The sequence below is a fragment of the Varanus komodoensis genome, unplaced genomic scaffold (genome assembly GCF_004798865.1).
Source record: "Varanus komodoensis strain SLA01 unplaced genomic scaffold, ASM479886v1 scaffold3, whole genome shotgun sequence".
In the NCBI taxonomy this organism is placed as follows: Eukaryota; Metazoa; Chordata; class Lepidosauria; order Squamata; family Varanidae; genus Varanus; species Varanus komodoensis.
The window spans coordinates 43,411,128-43,434,225 of record NW_025335761.1 but is presented as its reverse complement, the minus strand read 5'-3'; the positions used below and the strand labels follow the sequence as shown (position 1 = coordinate 43,434,225).

The 23,098-nt window shown below is 39.8% G+C and overlaps 1 protein-coding gene across 1 annotated transcript in view; it reads right to left on the bottom strand.

Moving 5' to 3' along the window:
- The window catches only part of SPATA7 (spermatogenesis associated 7), an 81,687-nt gene that overhangs the window by 11,245 nt on the left and 47,344 nt on the right, over window positions 1-23,098 (bottom strand). The window contains exons 5-6 of the mRNA XM_044435805.1: window positions 12,332-12,465; window positions 497-972 (exon numbers count right to left, since the gene is read on the bottom strand). Coding sequence (XP_044291740.1) covers window positions 497-972; window positions 12,332-12,465 — 610 coding nt within the window. The remainder of the gene's footprint in view (window positions 1-496; window positions 973-12,331; window positions 12,466-23,098) is intronic.

Here is a 23,098-nt window from a genome sequence, read left to right as displayed (position 1 = left end):
ACTTCTGTCTTTGCTTATAGCTGTCTAAATTCAGTGGAACTGTAATGATTTCAATTAAATAACAACCAGATTTGTATCCCAGTGTAAGAGCTGCAGCACCTCTGAAACTAGGCTGTTGGGCTTGAATCTTTAGAGACTTGGCTTAAATCCTTCTTTAGCTAGGAGCTCTCAAGGTGATGATGCACAAGTGTAATATCCCAGTTCCAATTTATGCAACCTTTTTATTGACATGACATGGATTACATAGGGCAAGTTCTCTTGCAGAGAACATTAACTTCTCCTTTCCCCCTGAAAAAATTAAGTGCACAGATGATGGACCTTCAAGTAGATCTGCACATAGTACCATGGGCACAAACATTAAACTGTGAGGGTAGAGGCACAAGCCAGTCAACTCCACCCTGCTCTGACCAGGACCACCACTGGGATCAGGCATGAGGCCATGTTCCAAAGCAGTGTGCCCCGCACCATGACACGGCCAGTTTCAGAAGTTCTTTACCTGCTTATATCGGTCTGGGTTTCTGCTTCCAGCTGTTGCTTAGGAGTATCCCTTATTTTCCGTTTGGCTGGCATATAATATCTGTACTGTGAGAGGAAGGATTTTGCATCTGATTTTAAAGTGCGTGGAGTGAACGGTTGCTGGCCATTGGTAAAATGTTCAGAATGTTTGTCAAGGAGATCCCCACTGTATACTTTAGCTTCTGTGTTCTCAGCCTTGTGGGAACATTTGTTTGCAATGCTGTCAGAAGAGCTGCAGGACATTTTTGAATGCAGTCTGTGCATACTTGAGGTGCTGATGCTTGAGCTTGAGGCAGAGATGTTGGAGGCCTTCTGAGCAGGTTTCCTGGCAGGTTTTTCATTATTTGGAAGGGGTGTGTTCTGTCTCTCTGCAGCTGACACGGAGCCCAACACATACTTCTGTTTACTTGGTGCCTGTGAGGGTGGCCCCACATTGCCCCCTGCTTCCAATGAATCCTGGCAGGGAGGAAAATTCACAAAACGGCAACATTCTGTGGTTAAGACTGCTGCTGCTGTTCTTTTCATTAAAAACTACACTTTTAAAAGTTCAGAACAAAACAAGACATAGCAAAATAAATAAGGCTGCTATCCTGGACACATTTACCTTGAAAGAAGCTCCAGTGAACGTACTTCTGAGTAAGATACGCCCACAGGGTAACACTGCATGTGATGTAGCTTAGGACAGCTGGTAAAAATTTGTATCATTTGTCTGACTAATCAGAATAGAGCATTTAATAAGGACATGGTTCAAGATATGGGCTCTCTCAGTGGCTTTGCCCACACTCTGCCTAGTGAGGTCAATCTAGCTCCCTCACTACTGGCTTTCTCCCAAGTGAAAATACTCTTCTGCCCCTCAGGACTTGCTGCCATGTAGTTGATGCTGTTGCTTTAAAACTATCTGATACTTTATTCCCCTGTGTTGCAGCTTTGACATTAACACCGAGTTAAAGGCACTGGCCAAAGTTCAGAGGGACCAGCGATTAGTTCTGGCACCTACCCAGGAGTCATGTCGCTGGTGGCTTCCATACCTGAGGCTCCTGGTCCAGGACTATAACACTAGGAATTCTCTTACCTAACCTCAAACAGCTGGAAAGACATGATATATTCTGCACCAATGAGGGTTCCTATCTTTCTGAGTGCCCTTAGGCCAGGCAGCCTCAATATGCCACTTACTTCTGTGAATCTACCTTCTCACCACCACTGTCATCTGCTGTTATTGTGCTACATCATTCCTATCATTTCTACCACCTGCTTGTGCAATTGGCGGAGATCGGATGAGCTAAATGCAGCGGCGTCTGCTGCTCCACCGCTGTTTAGCCAACTCTTGCCAGCTGGCCTCTGCTGGTTATGGTCCCCAGGCAGGTGCCCAAGCATGCTTACTCTTGAAACTGTACACAAAACTGTACACTGTATTCTGTACACACTGGCTAACAGCAAAAATCCATTAATCCACCTGCCAACACGATATCACTATTGTGCTTTGGGAACTGTACAGGCGTGCATAGTGTCAAGTCACAGACATGCCTTCTAAGTTTTATGCCACACTTATAACCCTTCAATTCATAGAATAAAACAAGCAATTTTTTTCACAAATATCAACACTGATAACTTGCAAAAAAGGCATACATCATTCTTCTTCCAAAATTCAGTGAAAAAGTTGATAATTCCAGTGACGACTGCCTCAACGTGGTAGGCCAATGAGGGGGAAAGGGCATCTATACATTCACTACCATGGAAATTGCCCTTTGGTGGAGTCCACATAAGGAAATCCATTTTCATGTCTACAGCACAGTGAGGCACTGAACCACTAACCTGAAAACTAGATCTGGCTCTTAACAAGGACACTCTAGGTTGGAAAAAAATGGATGCAGCTGCAATCCAGAACTTTGGGAAGGGGTATAACAAATAGCAAATCCTTGGCTCTCTTCCCCCAATCCATTCATAAATGTTGGATGTTTCATTTTTAACAGGGGAGCTTTCTCCTTCTCAATTTTTGTAGAAAAGAAGAGCTGAAAAAGAATTTGAGGTGCCTTGTTGCCTGGAATTTGAGGTGCCTTGTTGCCTCAAAAAAGTGAAGCGTGCATCTATGAATGTGTTTTACTCCTATCAAGGGCTGGGGTTGGATAGTAGTGAAGTAAGTAGTGGAGCAGGTAGTAAACTGGCTAAGTTTGCTAATGACACTAAACTTTTTAGAGTGTTTAAACCCAAAAGGGAATGTGAGGAGCTCCAAAGGACCTCTTCAAACTGGGAAAATGGGCACATGGAATATTGGGTTCTCTTCTGGTCACCTTACCTGAGAAAAGACATTGCTGAGTTGGAAAGAATGGAGAGAAGGGCAACAAAATGATCCATGGGGTACAGCAGCTCTCTTATAAGAAGCAGCTATAACAACTGGGACTGTTCAACTTAGAAAAAAAGGAGACTAAGGAGAGGCATGATAGAGGTTTTTAAAATACTGCATGGTGTGAGGAAAGTGGAGAGGGAGACATTTTTCTCCCTCTCGCTAACACACAAACCTGGGGCCATCCCATGAAGCTGGTGGGAGATTTAGCACAGATAAAAGGAAGCACTTCTTCACAGTGTATGGCTGAGCTATGGAATTCTCTCGCCACATGAAGTGGTGATGGCCGCCAATCTGGATGGGTTTAAAAAGGGATTGCACAGATTCATGAGGAAGAAAGCTATCAGTGGCTATTAGCTTTGTTGGCTGTGTGCTACCTCTGTTATCAGAGGTGGCCTGCCTGCATATACCAGCTGAGGAGGAGCTTGGGCAGGTGGAGGTCTTGCACCCATCCTGCTTGAGGGATCCTGTTGGCAGCTGGTCTGACACCATGCATACCAAGTGCAGGACCAGATGGACCTTTGGTCTGATCCAGGATGGCTTTTCTTATGTTCTTATGGAACTTAAAAATATGGTGTGAATTCTGGGGAGTGTGTGTTAAGGTGGAGCATTCTATGTTTTAATACACCTCTGACAGAAAATACCCTAAACTTTTTTTATTGGGTGAGTTTTAAAAAGTCTTGGACATTAAAACTGCTTCACTAACAGAAAGGATCATGACTACAGCACATCATAAACATGTGCGGGGTTACGTGCCTCCCTTGGTCCCTGCCAGTCCACCCCTCTAACCTGGAATCTGGTACTGAATATATCTTTTCATGGCTGGGGTAGTTCTATCTTAAATCTAGGCAACTCCAGTGTGGTATGTGTCCCCTCTGTTCTTTTCTTTCTATTCTATTTTATTCTGCTCCTGGTCTTCAGAGATTCTGCAGTTTTCAATTGTATTGGTATTTCTAACTAGTTTGATCGTAAAGGAGAGCCGCACCCCCACACTTTTGAATATTGTGGCGTATTTTGCATCCCCTCTCAAGAGTAGCTCGCTTGGTCACTTCTTCCTTTGATAAGACAGAATTTTGGAAATGCATTCAAAATGCATGTATTTTTATTTGTATGTATTACAAATGACAAAGAAGCCATTAAAGAGAAGAAAAATGGAATACAAAAATAACCTGCAAAAAGAAGATTAATGCTGAAATCCAAATGTGTACTGAATACTCCAATGAAACCATGGGTCTGCCAAACTGAAGGAAAGAACTGGCAGATGAGAGAAGGGTATATCTCTCTCTTAACATCCACTAATTCTGTCCTGAAGTTCTTCCAGCCATTTTAATGCATTTCTCTCCTCAACTGACTCCAAAACTGAATTAAGTTTTGGAAACAGGCTGCAATAATGTCTACTTCTGTTTGGGCAGTCCTATTAAAGGTAACAGTTTTTAGTCAGCAAAAGCTTCTCACAGCAGGACCTTACAGGGCTTTCCTACTGGATGAACAGGGCAGGAAGCAGCTCCCCCCCCCCCATATCTGTTGTCTCCAATGTTTCATGAAAATCTGCTCCTGAAAGTGGAGGAGGCTGCACTAGAGAGGTGGAAGGATGGGAATCAGGGAGCCTTTCCCACCACTTCTGTCTCTGGGAAGGTTCCATCTATGAGGGGGTCGCATCTTGTGGACATTCTTCTCGGCAGAAAGAAACTTCCCAACCCATGGGATTTCCTTTTGAGTAAACAGGGATTGGGTAAGGGACCAAGATGTATGTATTTTATAAAACAAACACAAACATTTAAAAGAGAGTTGCAGGTTAGGAAAAAATGATAGATTTGTTTTAAAAATATAAATTCTTGAATTAAGGCAGGGGAGCACCTTAAGATCTCTGGAAATTCTAAAGACTGGGAAGAAACAATAGTCAGAACGATGGAGAAAAAGAAATTTAATGCATTTCATACATGAAATAAAATGAACCAGATGTTTGAGGATTTTCAGAGCTAAAATAATAGTATAAGAGGTTGAACATTTTTTTTTAGAAAAGAAGCCATTAGCCAGCTGTGGCAAGCTGATAAGAAGAAGTGACAGTTATACTGTTCTGGTTTCTGTCATCTCATGCCTACACTCAAAGCATAAATTATACAACTGAGATCCAGAATTTATAATCCCGTAACAACCCATATTTCTCCCCAATCTGAAAGAATTTCTTTGACTACTCTTAACACACACACACACCCTTAATACTCATGGGTCATTATGGGAAGCATTCTCTTGTCCTCATATGCCAGAGATAATAAACCACCAGAGTTTTTAGGACTTCCAAAAGCTACCGCAAATAAGTGTAAAACTCTTGTTTATTGAACAAAGGCAATCAGAGATCTCCAAGTCCTAACCTGACCTGGAAATGGGCAGTCACTCCAACTGCTACAACACAAAGCAGTGGAGGGTCTATGTTTCCCCAGGAACTGGAAATTCATCCAGAAGTGATAACAATCCTACTACTATTATATCATCATTTAAGCACAAGCATTTGTCATTCAAAGAAATATACTCCTGGCTGTGTAGTCATACCAAAGACATGATGGTCTGGCCAGTTGAGTATTGATGCAAAAAACATCAGCTTAAATTTTAAAGAAATAGATCTCATAACAATGCTCAAGAATGAAAAACATTCATTCGTTTTTGTATTATTATGTTGTTGTTTCCGCCATTATTAAATAAAATAAAAATGAATGGTACAAGGGAGAAATATCACAGAATGGTGGGCAGAATAAAAAGTCTTCCCAAACAAAAGACTTTGTGAGTGAAGCTGGCTGGAGCCAGGGGTCAGACTAGATGGCCCGGGAGACCCCTTCCAATTCGCTCTGTTTCTATGTTTCTAAAAGGCTTAATGATTTCCACATATCCACCTGCAGTATGGAGCACTCCACCATGAAACAGCCTTAGGAAAGTTAGTTCACATAAAACTGGAAAGTCAGCACTCTTGAAGGCTTTGACTGACTTTGAAATGGAGAAAGTCACTTAAGAGGTACAGAAAACTGTAAACTGAAAGAAGGCAACACTTTCTGTTCCTTGGGGATTCTTTCTATGGCTCCCAATCTATACTGAAGTATGAAACCAGAGGAAAGATACCCATGGAACAGCTAACCTTCAACAAAACGTGCCTTTCTGTCACACGGACCCCAATGAGCAATGGGAGTGCTATTAAATAACCCTGACAACACAAAACAAACCACAGAACTTCCTAGCATTGACTGTCTGCCCCGCCACCCTGAACTAGTCTTGGAAAACAATGCAGTCGGCACAAACAGGGCACGCCTGATTGAACAGAAGGACTTTGTAACACTTTCTTCAACTGATGGATCACAAAATGCCAAGGGCACAGTGTTGCTTTTAAATTTCACAATTATGTTGATTTTAAATTCCCCACAATAAAAAAGAGCCAAAATAAAGAAAATTCAAAGTGCACAGTGCATTATTTGTCATTCTGTAGCACAGCAATCCATTTTGCCTCAAACTAGTAAGCTGGTTCGCAAAACATGGTTTAGTGTTAGAAGAATTACCTATAGCTACAAGGAGAAGACCATGTATGTTTGCTTTGCTTTCAGATGGGGGGGCTGGACCCTTTCCCAGCTCTACTATTCTATGATTCATATTACCTGCAGCTTGTTGTGTTGTCTGAACCCAGGCAAACTGTATTTAATTCTAACTATGTCTATGGGAAACGAGCCTGCTTCCAACAATGCATGGGGGAGGTATTCACTGACACTCATTCTCAACTAAGATTCAATACTCTCTTGCGCTTTCTGGAGAAACTAATGAAACATAGAGCTTTAGTGCTTGTTACTATGATATTAACAGACTGTAACACCCATTTTTGATGAGGTTTTCCAATTTTCATGCAGGTCAGATAATACATACAATGCTTGAGAAGATACACTCTTTTGTGGACAGATTAAGTAATCTGATAACAATGGGAACATACTGACAAGTCTGGGTGGTACACAAGGGGAAAAGAAAATGTTGCTGCTAGTTATGTGTTTTGTATATTTATCTTGGGACATGAATATGTATTTAACAATATGATACAACCTTAAATTACAGAGTAAGTATCAGACAACATTTCATTTGCTCATTCATATGGAAAACTATTGAGAAAAATAAATCACTGAGGAATGTGTGCACAAAGATACTGAATGGATAATACTGAGACCACACTGACCCTTATATCTGAAGCATAATAAAGTAGAATTTTAGATGCTACCTCAACACTAAATAGTAATGATAAATGCTAATCAATGCAAACCCATGGAGGCATGGTAGATTAGGGGACAATGTCATGCCAAGCTCATAAACATGAATGAGATATCAATGCTAATGAATACTATTATATAAAATTTAAAAATAGAAAGTCAGATAAATAAATTAGCCAATGGGCTAATTTGTATGGACACTGAATCTGCCGGAGCCTTCCAAGAAAATATATTTAGTTATGTGTCTGTGTTATAAGTGACGAATATCAAACCTAGACTGAGTTAAAGTCCAGATACTTCCATTCATTTATTGGGGACTTCTCATAATAGTAAAAAGTACCTATATGCATAAATTCGTATATTGTCCTGGTTATTCTGACTTTTCATTCTATTCTTTGATTGTTAAGATGCATTATTATTCACTTCCTTGACTTGAACACTAAAGAAATTGTTAAAAGCCCTGTAAAGAAGTTCAGTGCAAACTAGTATATAATCTTTTCTATCTTACTTGGTTAAAAAATATATTAAACCTTCTTTTATTAGTTTGAACATCATACACAGTGAAGAAATTGTAAAAAAAACCCTCTTGCAATCCCATATTCCTTATCACACAGAAAAATGTATTTTCCAAGTCCATTTGTAGCATAAGTTTATTTATTTGTTTTCTATGTTTATATGCTGTAGTTTAGCTGAAGACTATGATTTACTTTCGCTCTGCACTTGCTGGTCACAAGCACCGAGCTGTAACAAGTCTTTGCCTTCCATCTCCACCTTGGAGCTGGTAAGGGGAGGCAGAAGACTGCAGGTTTATCTTTCTATCTGACAGAAGGTCCAAGCTTGTGGGACACACCAGATGTAGAAACAGAGCAAGACATAAGCAGAGGTAGCAGAATTTAATGTAGTTATGGACTATATCACTACCTGTGTAAAGTCTGGGAAACAACTTAAGTCAGCCTTTCACAACCTGATATTCTCTACAAGTGTTGGCCTACAAAATACAGCATCCCTGTGTGAAAGGTAACAGTTGGTTAATTCTGCCCTAAGAGGCACTAGATTTTAAATTGGAGTGGAGAAGAGCAATTTATTCTTGCAAAGTAGTCTGCAAACTGGTTACTGTAGACCACTGGATTCCTCCTGCACCCCTTGAGGATCAAACTGCAGGCTGACCTAGATTACTTGGAAAAGTTCTGTAGGATGACACTGTGATATGTTGTTGGAAGCTAAATTCTTATAGGTCAGTGATCTATCTTTACTCGACATTACTGAAGCTAGTTTCTAAGAAGTTGTTCTAAATCAGGGGTCCTCAAACTTTTTCAATAGGGGGCCAGTTGACAGGTGCCAGCGGTGGGTGCGGGCCGCCAAGGTGGTGCCGGCGGTGAGGACGTGCACAGGGCGACCTCCTCACGAGCAAGCCGTCGCTGGGCACGCACGGCAAGGCGTAGCTTGCTCACGAGGAGAGTTTTCTCCAAGTGAGTTCAAAACGACCTCCTCAAGAGCTAGCCACGTGCATGTACGGTGAGTGCAAAACCTCTGGGGCAGGCCAGTTAAATGGGCATGGTGGGCTGGATCTGGCCCATGGGCCTTAGTTTGAGGATCCATGTTCTAAATCAGAGTTTTCATAGCTCTGGGAAGCATATAATATAAAAGCTTCAGACTCTTGGCCTAAACATATTCAAATACTAGAAGAGAAAGCAAGATTACAGTTTCTCTTTCTCCCTGACCCATCCTTTTTAAGTTTATATTTTTACAAATGCTTTACAATTTCCATAAAACTCTTTATGAGTCAAGTATTCCCATACAGACAGTAATTAGGAGAATGAAGAGAGAGGTAAGCCCCATGAGCAAAGTCTTTATATTTCAGCAGAAAAGAAAATCGAGAGATGGTATCACAGCCTCATAAAAATTACACCTGTGACTGCAACTGAAGCACACCGACTTGGAAGCAAATCCCACTGACATTAACTGGAGTCTGAGATAAATTAGAGGAATGGAAATTCAGCACAGTCCATTTTTGCTGGCTGCATTATTGGGACTGGGAAGTTTGTTCCCACCTCACACTTGACACTAGAATAGTTTCAGAAGCATCGGCCAACTCCCTGTCCTGTGGCATCCACTTAGATCTGGGTCTGACTGCCTGATACTAATCCTCATGTCTCAGCAGCAAGGTTGAGCAGCAGAGGATCCATATACCTGGGCTGTACAATTTTGTGCAGCAAACTGAAGATCTAATCTCAGCATCAAGGCCACACCCTCAAAATACTGCCCACACATTCAAGAGCAGCAGGAGAGTGAGGACTTTCCGTTTTAGTTATGTAAGGTTGCACTGATGTAGCTGGATTTAAGGTAGACAAAGATTACCTTTTTCACCTATGAGGATTTTGCATGCAATGGACATGCTGCATTGGCAGCGAAGACTGTCAACAAACTAGCAGTGACCAACACAGATTCAGCATCACACAATCTGAGTCAACCCTTGTTCAATGAAATGATACCAAGGTGCCCAGAAGAACACCTTCCGTACATTAAGAAGTGCAGAGGGGGCACCTGCTAGCCATGCTTTACCGTTCCTGCACAGAACACACAATATGTTAATATCATGACATGGGGTCCGTTATTGTGTGTGTTACAGGAGGAATTTATACAGAACACAATTTTTAGAGGCAGCCCAGTGACTGGCATAGCAGGTCATTATGCCCAAAGAAGGTTTAAAATGTCATTTCCATTTTTTTGTTCCAGCTCAGATAGCTAGACCATGTATTCATTTTAAATCATTACAAATGCTTTATAACAAATCTGAATGTTGCAAATCCCACATTAACACCATCAAACCAAGAGTTTGTCAGTAAGTGTCACAGGGATCTTTTATCCAAGAAAAAACTTATTAAGAAAGTTGTGACAACAGCCTTGATGAAAGAAAATAATGGTGACTAAAGATAGAATCTCACATCTTCAATTTAACATCTCTTTTTCTTCAAACCAAACCAAACAAATACAAAAAAGTGGGTGGAGGAAACAAGCTTGCATATTGTATGTCCACCAGCAAGAGTCATGAATAACATTCCACAGCACGATTATTCTCCAGAAATCTAATAATGCCATCACTCAAACTGTCAGCTATCAAATAGTCATGCAAGAATCAACCAGCTAATGACCAGCATTATACAGCAGCTGGATGCAAAATATACCCTTGTGCATATTTTAAACTGAAAATGAATCCCATCATCGTTTCTCTCTCTTGATTGCTATGAAAATAATATTATTCTTCCAATTGTTTGATGAACAAAAGCATTTTTCTCCTGGCAAGCATAATTCCACCCAACAACATTAGTGATGATACTACAGTTTATATGAGCAACTGATTTCTCAAAGCTCGCATGTCTAAATATATATTGTTTTACTAAATGAAAAGCATGCTCATGAATGCAGCTAACACATTTTCTTTTTCTATTCATAATCTTAATAAGGATTTTTTTAAAGGAAACAATCCAGCCAAAGCAAAGTACTACTAAGTTCCACATTTTTCAGTGGGTGAAGTAAATTTGTTTAAATCTTTCCCACTGAAAGCTATCCATCTTAAATATGCTGTAACTTCAGCTGCATTGTGCCCATTTGTCAAGCTATTTAGCACAGGATTCTCTACCCTGACTTTCATCTTGCCTCACCTCCCAACTTGGCCTGTCTATGCAGTTTCTGGCTGCCATGGGCATTATTATCCCCTGACCTAGCTAGGCCCATGTTTGTATAGATGCTACCTAATTGCAAAATGAATTGCATATGATAAATGCAGTAATATAAACATTTATTTTAAAAGGTTTTATATTGTATTTGATAATGTCTTTTAAGATTTTGTCCTTTGTAAGCTGTCCAGAGACTTTTAGTAATGGGATGGCATAGAAAAACTTCAAATGAATGAATGAATGAATGAGATTTCGACTGTTGCAGACCATCCAGGTAGAGATATAAAATAAAATAAAGACACAAACAGGTGCTGCATGCACCTTTCTTGGAGCTGTATAGCCCCATCCAGGGGAAGCAGCAACATTGTAGACACAGGGCTGAAGTGGCTGGCAAACTAGCGATGAATGAGGAAGCGTGAGAGCGGAATGCACCCTCAGCATTCCTATGCAGATGAATGACAGTCTTGATTGAATGTGTGCGCGCACTGGAGTGTTGTGAGCATTGGAGAAGAAGGATTTCACATGGAAAACAGTCCTCTGCCAATGCTGATGACCTGGATCAGAGTGAACACAGACCTGTCTGAGGCTTGCTTGTGAACCATTCTTTCACAAGAAAGAAATCTGCTGAAAGAAACCTTCAGGCAGGTGTAGGGAAAGTAAGAGGTGCCAGGTGCTCCCAGCTGACATGCGTCCCAACTTAATCTAGCATTTCTTGCAGGACAGTGATGCTCTGATGGGAGGACTGCCAGGGTTTCCACAAGTTAGCACAATCTGTGACACAAGGAAATAACTCAAACAAAAAGCTCCAAAGGTAGCCACATTGACTCCCTTTTAATTTTATTCTTCAGCACTAGGGATGGGAAAGAATTTTGCTTGCTTCAGAATTTAATAAGAACTTAGCCAATTTGCATTTCATGGACCTGGAACGAAATTATCCTTTAGCATTTGTATTTCCCAAAATTTTGCAATGCAATTCTTTGAATTTAAATTGCATCAAACGTGCCTATATTAGAGGAAGTGTGTGCAAAAATGCATGCATTAGTGGGGAAGTACACAAACAACTTTATTCAAAGAAAAAGTATTTGCAAAATAATATAAAATATAGTCAAAATCCACTTAAAATACATGTGTTTTCATGCAGAATTTTTAAACATCACAAATTGATAAAGAAATGAAACCAAACAAGCAAGATAGGAAAATGAGAAACTCACAGAAACTAAAATCCACAAATTCATCCATCCCTAGTCAGTATGTAGGTAAACTGCAGAAGTAGAAGTAGCACCTTCTCCAGAAGTTTAAAATGAAAGTACATCTGTTAATAAGGAAAACTTCTCAGTGATCGTAACTTGTTTACATGGCTTTATTTAATTAATTTTTAAACCTCCCAATATTCAAGGCTGCCTGGGAGGTTAACAAAAGTTGAAACACACAAACAACAAAAATTAACTTAAAACAACATCAGTATTAATATACTGAGCTGTGGTTCAGCACACTGAAAACAACAGGGGAGAAACCTTCAGAGATGATAGTAGGATTTTGAATTTTAAAAAATTCTTTATACCTACTTTTTTATAGGTGGCTGACAATGGTCTTCTACTCTCCCTGGAACTAGATCGGGACACATTTTTAGATGAAATCATCTCCTTCTCACACCTTTCAACTTCTTTCTTGAGTTTTTCTCTTCGCTGCTGGTCTGAAACTTGGGGGGTGGGGGAGGAAATTGAACTGGAATTAAAAGCATGCAATCTTTTCGTAACTACATTACAGGATTATAATTCCTTGGATGAAATGAATAAATTAAAGATCAGTTTGAAATGAAATGAAATGAAATGAGGGGAGGGGAGGGGAGGGGAGGGGAGGGGAGAGAGAGAGCATGAGTGAGCGAGTGGTGGTAACAGAAATGAGACTCTTTACTTGGCAATATCCTCCATATGCCGTATCATTAGTACTCCATTAAGAACAAACAAGATTAGCATAAACATGACACATTATTTGGAAAGATATAAGTATTGCTCATAAAGAAAATCAATTCCAATCAAATGAAAATAAGAGGCAATGGATCAATTTTAATCCTAATGTCAGTGTAAGGTAAAAAGTTATTTCTGAAAAATGATATTTCTTGTAAAATGAATACAAATTCTACACACTCTTTGGAGGTGAGTCACTAATTCAGGCCTAGGCTTTCCAAAGTCAATGAGGGTACACTTTCATGAATCATCACTATGAATGGCACAACAAATTGTTCATTAAATTGCTGGTAACCATTTGGTTCACCTCTACCAGCTGTATGTAAAATCAGATATACTATCTTGTTCTTAAATAACTAAATATGGAAAAGGCAATGATTGCAGAATCTGTCATGATTCTGTTAATTTGTTATAGTATAGTATATTATTATTACCAATGTTCTATATGTTAGGAGCAGTATCCAAGCCTGCCTGCAAGTAAGCAGGACAAACCACTAGTACAACAGGAAGTTCGTGGTTTCAAAGTACCTGGAAATGAGGTGAAAAGCATGTTTCCAGAATGGGGCAGAACAATGGTCAGGAAGGCAGGACACGCTCCAACGGAGCAAAGCTCAGGGAACCCAGGTTCAATTTAGATGCCAGGAAGTATTTCTTGACAGTTAGGGCCCCGAGGGTATGGAATGGGCTTTCATGGGAGGTGGTTGAAGCCCCATCGGTGTGGGTGTTCAAAGATAGGCTAGACATGCCCATGGTGGGCATGTCATAGCAGAGCCGGGGATCAGACTAGATGGCCTGAGAGGCCCCTTCTGACTTGCTCTGTTTCTATGTTTCTAATGATCACTGCAGAAGGGAGCACCACTGAGCCACCTTGCTCCAGAAACAACTGTTTAGGCTCATTTCTGGTGTTGCTTTAGGAAGAATTAGCTCATTGCTACACCAGCAGTCTGTCTCATAGGTGCAACAGAATGTATGGGAGCACACAGAAAGTATGGGATGCTTGCTCTATATTTACAACTACAGCACAAATGACAACTTGTCCAACTGACTTCAATTGGCTACCACTAAACAGTACTTTCTCTGGGTTTGGGCTAATGTTTTATAGACTGAATCCACTTTTTATCTGTTTTCCTAGAGTGCCTGTTAGGAAAGTACACAAGTGTCCAAATTTTATCCATAAATAATCACAGATATTACTAAGAAATGAAACTTCAGAGAAGGTTAAAATAATTCACCTATTTCCACATAGTATTTTCTTAAGTATCATCTTAACTTATCAGTTGTAGGTACTTTGTGTAAAAAGTAAAAACTTTTTTAAAACACTTTTGTTAAGGCATATCAAATGCATTTAGAAGTAGCCATTTCAGAAAAGCCACTATTTAGTTAAGGTGCTATTTACAGCAATTGGTGCAATCCATCATAAATGTTTTTACAGAAACTTTATAACATTCAAGCAGAACAGCTGTACAAAAACACACATTCTTTTGTAGGATTTATATAATAAACTTTTCCTGTTGAAACTTACTAGTCTAGAAAATGTTGAAGTTGCTCTGGTTTGAAATGTAGAAAAGGAACAGTATTATCACTTTGAGTATTATTCACTTCTAATATTATCTGAATTCTAATACATGATGCTACCATTTAAAAATGCAAGACATGTGTCCTCTACAAATTATGCATGTTGAACATACAGTTTATAGTCTCATTGAGGTTTCTTTCAGCAATTTAAGAGATCTGGGATACTGCTCTGATTCAGATGCCACCCTTGTACTGGCACAATTATTTGCATCATACTTGCTATTGATTTCTGGAGAAACTTAAGGGTTCCCTTCCTCCAAGAGCCAACAAGGTTTGGCTGTTGATTAACAATTTCATTCACTCACCGTTTCCATAAAAAGGAGGACCTGCTGCTACCAACCAAACATGTGCCAGTTATATCTACAGAGCATAGATTGGACTCAATGAATTATTCAATAGGGAAAATAGGCAGTGGCTGGAAAAAAGACCTGTCAGACTAGTTTGAATTGTAACTGAGAACTCACAACTCAGTTATATTAAACACATTTCTTAGCTGTCTTTCAAGACCAGTTTTCTTTGTTGGCATTTGAAGCATATCAAAAAATTTTAAGAGGACCCTCAGATTTTTGCTTCAGATGATTATACCAAGGGTAAATAATACTCACTGGAGGCTGAATATTGTTTTGAGAAAAGAACAGTGTATTCTATTTTTAAGGAATGTTTATTGTCTTTTGAGTGTACTACCTCCACTTGTATCTAAATTAGCTAAGACCCCCTTCTCTCTACCTCTACTATAAAGTGAAATAAGCTGTTCTGGCTATTGCTGGTAATACTCAGTGAATGATACGTAGGACAATATTCAACACTGCCCTTAAGTCACTGGGACCCACAGCTATTGCAATGGGAACCTAACAGTTCCTAAAGCAACCAGAAACAAGCTGCAATGCTACGTAGCTTCTAGAAGAGATCATTTCAGTGAAAGAGCTCTGCAGATGTGCCCCCCTAATGCAAGTGAAAGCTTCTGTTTGTCTGCAGTTGCACTGGGAAGCACTAGTTTCTTGCAGTGTCAGCAGCTGGACCTCCTAATGGAACAGACGGCTCTAGCCTAAATTTCAAGAGCAGATCTACCTTAGCATTATCCATATAACCAATTAAAGAGGCTTCAGAACTGGTATTTCTGACTTCTGCATCTTGCAACACATACCCTTCCACATTTCAGCATATGTATCTGTAAGTCACAGGAGCTACAAATTCCTTATGGTTAAAGGCAAACTGCTGGTACTAAAGAAATTGTTGATTTTAAGCTGTTTTGAATCAGATCATAGAGCACTGATTGGAGTGGTTTCTTGCACAGTTGCTTGAACTTAGTGATAAGTCCCAAAGCCTCAAAGTTCAGATCAGGTTCTGTTCAGAATGAAATTATATTTTTTCATTAGATTCCAATTCTCTTTTTGTATTATCACTCCAGAGCCAGTTGTGACTCAGAAAGTGGCCCCTCATCTGCTATGTGGTTAATCTTACTTTTCCTAAGCTTAGGCAAGCCTTTATAGCTATTTGTTTGCAAGCTGTACTAGTGGCCCGGATTGATGGCTGATATCAATGGATTCCCCTTTGTGCAGATGTTTTCAGGGAAGCCCTCAGACAGAAGAGCTTGCACCTACATTATCTGGTTGTATTTTGAATTTGTTTTAAATTTTAGGTGATGTTTTAAAGATATTATATTAAAAACTGAGAAAAGGTGTTACTTTTTGTCAAATGCTGATTAATTTGTAATATTGTATAGGGTCTTTTTGCACTGACAACTTCTAAAGCCATAAGCGCTTTAAGAAATTGCAATAAAGTATCTCAACCATACTCTGATCTGATAACTATTTTAATTTATCCATTATATTCCTTGTATGTTTGCATTTGATAATATATTGTGCTTTATATATTTAGCATTTATCCTTTGTATTTGTAAATATGATTTGTAGCAGATTCTAGTTTTAAGTATGTTTGCATTTTTTGCAATGAATGGGCAAATAGTGGTATACACTCAGCCATACAAGCCAAGGCTGCAGAGCAAGATTAAACCCAAGTTTACAATCCAGGTTTTCAGTAGGCAAGCACATGCCAGTATTTTCCAGTTCTGATGTAACAAGAAACAATGCTACCTTTAAATCAGGAAGTAATTAAGTCAAATAAGTGAGGAGAAAGGTATGTGTGAACACATGTTATGTTTCAACAGTGAGAACACAGTTTGGTGTTACATGTGAAATTTATTCTCTCACTCTTCCTGATCACAATGTCCAGACTGTGTTCTTAATAATATTCCAAAGAAAACCTGCCAAGATCAAAAGGTTTTCTCAGACATGGGCATCTACACCTGTTTTATTTGGCAAAGCTTTTATCACATTTCTGCCTCACATTCTGCCACTGCAGAACTGCTCCAGCCATGGCCCTCAATCAACATATTTCAAATGATTCACAGTTTAGATGTTACAAATTTCACCTGCTATTTTAAGTCAATTGAGCCATTCTAATCCACATGAGCCCGCCTGGTGCTCTCAACTGTGGATTGGCAGATTGCCTGCTTTACTGCTTGCTAAAATACTGGGGAAAGAACAGCTGAATCGAAACATGTTATATGAAAAAAAACCACATTCTGCAAGAGTGTCACCCAGAGTGTCAACCAGTTGCTTAAGAAGAAACACTTAAAAATAATTTAACAAGTGACTAATAGTTTAACATCCATTATTTCATTTTCTTCCTATTGTATAACTGTTACAACTTCTGTTTTAACTGCATTTAATAGCAAGCAAGTCTTTCCAAATGCAATGGGCTTTATTTCTAAATAAACATGCTAAGAACTATTTAAGGCCATAATCATAACCTCACACACTAGTTTGGAAGCCATACTGAAATTGATGGAATTTACTTTGAAGTAAGCATGCTCAGGATCAAGGTGTAGGTCTTATTTGCATGAGCATGCTAGAATAGCTCTCAAAATTCTGAGCTCACTCAGATAATCTTAATTAGGTTTTCATAGTAGCTTAGGTACTACTTTTAATTCGGGTTAGCAACAGCAAATAGAAACCAAAAAATCACACACACACACACACAAAGCGCTGAGGGAAGGGTGTGTGGAGTGATATGGCTAAAGCCTCCATCAAGGTTTTTTATACCTGAATCATATCTATGTTATACTGTGGAGGAGAGTGCAGAAATCATTATTATTATTATTATTATTATTATTATTATTATTATTATTATAACATTTCTATGCTGCCCCTTGCCGAAACCTCGGGGCAGCTTACAACACGATAAAATACATTGAAATACAATAGCACATAATAAATTACCATTAAATACAAAAATACAAAAAATACATTGAGTTACAAATATAAGATTAAAATTATCAGCATAAATTAAGTAAATAAAAATATAGGAGAAAGAGAAGGAAGAAGAAGTTGCCCTGGCCAGATCATATGTTTTAACAATTAAAATGATGTTTAAATAAAAAGGTCTTTACCTGGCGCCGAAAAACCCGTAACGACGGTGCCAGGCGGACCTCTTTGGGGAGTGAATTCCATAGGTTGGGTGCCACCACAGAGAAAGCCCTCCTCCGAGTACTTACTCTCCTAATTTCTTTCATGGAGGGTTCCCGGAGAAGGGACTCTCCTGCAGATCTCAAAGGGCGGTCGGGCATATACGGATGTAAGCGCTCGTTCAGGTAGCCAGGACCCAAGCCGTTTAGGGCTTTATAGGTCATAATCAACACCTTGAATTGGGCATGACAACAGTGACCCCCAATTTCATGTTCTTAGGATGGGAATTGAAAATAAAACTTCCAGTATCACAATGCCTTTACAGAAGTGCTTGCTGCAACCACACCTGGAATACCAGTTTCTAACCAGTTCATTCTGGTTCCTGACTCCTAGCAGGCTCAAAGCAGACCACAGCAGGGCAAGCTGCCCCAGCCTGGTGTACGGCCTCTGGGATACATGCAGCCAAGCTCCAAGGGAGAGCAACCAGAACAAGCAAACAGGAGTTTGATGGAGGAGGTCCCTAACTTCCCCCCTTCTTTTTTCTGTTCCCTTAGTTCCCCCCCACACTTGTTTTCCTCCTTGTAACACACTCCCATTTACTAGTAGGACTGTATAGTGAAGACTGTATTAGTGAAGACGGGAGAAAGCACCAGTTGTCACAACAGCACCCCAAGATGGAATCGCAATGATTACACTAGCAATGGGCCAAGACAACTTCACAGTGGTGGTGCCCTGCACCAACTGTGCAGTATTCGTTTTCTTAACTGAGGGCAGCATGGCCGACACAAGCAGCAAGTGCAAGCCAGTAGCTCTGCTAGAAGAAAAGGTGAGAGCACTGAAGCAGCGAGTGTTTATCCTCAGATGAAGAGTGGTGGAGCTGCAACAGCCAAGTGTAGTCCAGAAGCAAGAAGTACATCATCAAGCTGAGGCAGAAGAAGAGAACCCTGAGGGAAGGGAGAATGAGGAAACTCCCTGGAACAGAGTGTTAGATGCAGAAGAACTAGAAGACACTGCACCAGTGAAAGCAGTGGAACTCTCGAACCACTTTAACTTACTTGGGGAAGAGATGAGTGAGAAACCCATTAGGAAAGAACTACACGACATACTGATTACCTCTGAAAAACAGACAAAAGGGTCAATCAAGTAAGGAAAAGGATATCAAAGTTTGCAACAAAAGGAAAAGAGTGATGGTTGTGTGAGACTCTGTGTTGCACAAGATGGAGAAATATGCATGACACAATGGCCCAGAGAATTGCCAAGTGCATTGTCTCCCTGGAGCCATTATTAAAGATATAGCCAGTAAGTTCATGCATCTAATACAGCCCAGTAACAAATACTCCTTCTTTCTCATCCACATGGGAACTAATAACATTGCCAGGGGAAGCTTTGATGAAATAAACTCAGGAAGGCTAAAGCCAGAAATGAACTGAGAATAGCAAGGGATGCTAAGAACAAGAAAGCCTTCTTCAGATACATCCAAAACAAAACACATGTGAAAGAGAAAGGTGTCCAGCTACTTAAAGTGGATGGCAGAGTGGTAACAGATGACAAGGAAAAGACAGACGTGCTCCATTCCTACTTTACCTCAGTCTTCTCCCACAAGAAAATCTACAACTAAGAGGAAAGTGAGAGATGGTAGCCTAAGATTGACAGACAAATGGTCAAGGAATATATAGATGGAATAAATATCTGGGGCCTGATGAACTCCATCCCAGAGTCATAAAAGAGCTAGCAGAGGAACTCTCAGAACCACTGTCTATTCTCTTTGATAAATCCTAGAAAACAGGAGACCTGCCAGACAACTGGAGTAGAGCTAATGTTGTCCCCATTTTCAAAAACGGGAAAAAGGCAAATCTGGGAACTACAGATCTGACATCAATCCCTGAAAAAATTAGTCTGGAGAAAATTATTAAAAAATCAGTCTGCGTGCACCTCAAAGAAAATGTAGTGATTAATAAAGCCAGCATGGATTTATAAAAATGAAATCTTGACAGACTAATATGAATCTCATTTTTTGACAGGGCTACTTCCCATATGGACAGAGGGAGCACTGTGGAGATAATCTATTTCAACTTTAGCAAAGCTTTTGACATAGAGTCCCATGACAGTTGTATAAGCAAATTAGCAAAAAGTGGACTAGATAGAAAAAACTATTAGGTGGATTAAAAATTGGCTGCTACATCAGATACAAAGAGTTCTTCATCAACGACATCTTATCAAACTGGAGGGAGGTAACTAGTGGGATGCCACAGGATTCAGCCCTAGGCCCGGTGCTCTTCACCATCTTTATTAATGAGATTCAATAGGGAAAGATGCCAAGTCCTCCACATAGGAAAAATACCCAAATACATCAACGTAAGATGGAGAGTACATGGCTCAACAGAACTGAAAAAAGAAAAAACTTCTTGGAGTTGTGAACAACTGGCAAAATATGAGCCAACAATGTGATAAGCTGCAAAAAGGGCAAATGCTATTTTGAGATACATTAATAGAAGTATTACTTCCAGATCATGAGAAGTAGTAGTTCCCTATATTCCTCAGACCTCATCTGGACTATTGTGTCCAGTTTTGGGCACTGAGATTTAAGAAAAATGCAGAAAAATTAGAAAGGATCCAGAGGAGGGCAACAAAAATGATCCAGGGTCTGGAAACACTGTCCTATGAGGTGAGACTGAGAAAATTGGGCATGTTCAGCCTTGAGAAGAGAAGACTGAGGGAGGATGTGATATCCCTCTATAAGTACCTGAAAGGCTGTCACAAACAGGAAGGTCAAGATCTCTTCCTGCTGATGCCAGACTGTAGAACATGGAACAATCAATTCAAGTTGCAGCAACCTAGATTCAGGTTGGACATCTGGAAAAGCTTCCTCACTTTCAGAGCAATACAACAGTGAAACCAGCTGCCTAGAGAGGTGGTGGGATCTCCCACACTAGAGACATTGAAAAAGAAACTGGACAGCCATCTGAGTGCGATGGTATAACTTGTCCTGCAACAGCAGGAGGTTGGACCTGATTGCCTTCCAGGCCTCTTCCAACTCTATTGTTCTATATAATATCTGCTCACCACATTTGAAACAGGATATTATATAGTTGGAAAGTATTCAGAAAAAGTAACCAAAATGATCAAGGGCTTGAAGCAACTTCTTTAATAGTAGAAGCTTTTAAATTTAGAAAAATGTGTGCAGCAACATGATATAAACTATGGAGTAAATTAGAACCTGTGAAGTTCCAATGAGGCTAAATGGTAGAAGATTCAGGATAATTGAAAGAGTCACTCCTTCACACTGCACATAGTTAAACCATGGAATTTGCTACAACAAGGTATACTGTTAGCCATCAGCAAGAACAGCTTTCAAGGCAAATTGGAGAAACTCATGGAGTACAAGGTTACCAAGGACTATTAATTGTGATGGTTATATAGTATGTCCAATAATTGAGGCAATATGCATCTGAATGCCAGTTGCTAGGAAACACAAATAGGAAGTTGCTATTGTGCTATCTTGCTATCTGGTTAGCCCCTGAGGGAACAGAATCTTGGACTAGATGCTCCGTTGGTTTGATCCAACACCAACCATCAACAAGCCCTTGGTTTCATTCTATTATAGAGGAATTAATAATTAACACACCATAAAACTGAACAAAAATGCTCTACATCCAACTGGATCTGGCATCTAAAGTAGAACAAACCAAAAAACGTGTTTCAGAGGAGTAGGAGTGTTAGTCTGTTACAGCATAAACAATGTGGTACCTGAAAGACTTAGGGTACAATCTTATGCATGCTTGTTTCTGTTACTTGCCAGCAAGTCATCTCCAGCTTGTGGCATGTCATCCATAGTATCTGTCCTTCAAAGCCCTGCTCAGCTCCTGTAAACTCAAGTCTGTGGCTTCATTTATGGAATCAAGCCATCTCATATTAGGTCCTCCTCTTCTTCTTGATCACATTAACCGGCTTGGGGGAGTGAAACTTCAGGACAGCACCATTTTTCTCAGTAGGGATTTCGACCAATTCAATTCAAAGGAAACCTCATGGGATAGTCAGCTGAGTGGGTAATCAAATAAACATTTGCATGTTTTCCTCATATTCAGGCAACAACCTTCTTTCAAGAACAAAGCACGTGAATTCTATGATTTGTTTGCCTCTGCAGCAGGTCCAGAACTTCAATATTATTCTCTGTAGCTCCCAAGTTATCCTCTCTCACAGAAAATGGAATCTTAAGCCAAGGTGTCAGAGTAATGTCAATGAAGGCCACAGCACACACTGCATGTGTATGCAACCATTATATCTCGTTACCATACCATAACATACCATACCCATCCACTTTCAGCTGCATTGACTGCCAGCAGAAGTCTGGGCCCAATTCAAAGTGCTGGTGCTAACATATAAAGCCCGAAATGGCTTGGATCCATCTTATCTGAAGGAATTTCTTGTCCCGTATGTTCCTACCTGGCTCCTAAGATCATCTGCTGAGGTCCTTCTCAGGCAAACTGCCCACCCAAAGAAAAAAAGGGATGGTGACCAGGAGAAGGGCCTTTTCAGTAGTAGCACCCTGTCTTAGGAACATGTTTTCCAAGGAGGTGCACCTGGTGCCATCTTTGCTCTTTTTTCGGCATCAGGTGAAAACCTTTTTATTTTCCAGATATTTTAACAGGTAATACTTCTAAAACTTTTAACAGATAATGTTTTAATCCTTTTTACTATGTTGTGTAGCAATCTTATTATAGTTGTTGTGGGTTTTGATCTTGTTGTAGTGGTTTTTATTTGTTATTGCTCTATTTAAATATAGAAGGAGTGTCTCCTTCCATATACATGTGCCCAAGCCCTAAGATCCTCCTCTGAGGTCTTTCTTCAGGGGCCCTCTTTGAAGGAGGTCAGAAGAGTGACTACCCAGAGAAAGACCTTTTCTGCAGTAGCACCCTGGCTGTGGGAACCTGCTTTGTAGAGAGCAATGCCTGCCACTGACACTCTATTCATTTCAGCACCAGCCCAAAACCTTTTTATTTACCCAATATTTAAAGATTTAATATTATTTTCATGATAGGATTTTACCATACGTTTTATATTCTATTTAACTTGTGCTGCTTTGTTGTAATGTCATCTTGAGACCCTTGGAATAGACAGGGTACAAATGTTTTAAATAAAAATGCATACGTAAATAAATATGATTATTTTACTGGTTGTTTATATGTGTTTTAAATGTGTAAACTACCCAGAGAGCCTAAGGGCTATGGGGTGGCATAGAAGTGCAATCAATCAATCAATCTGGAGCTCCTCTGCAGCAAAATATGACAGAAGTACATGCATCACAGAACTGAATTTAATCAAG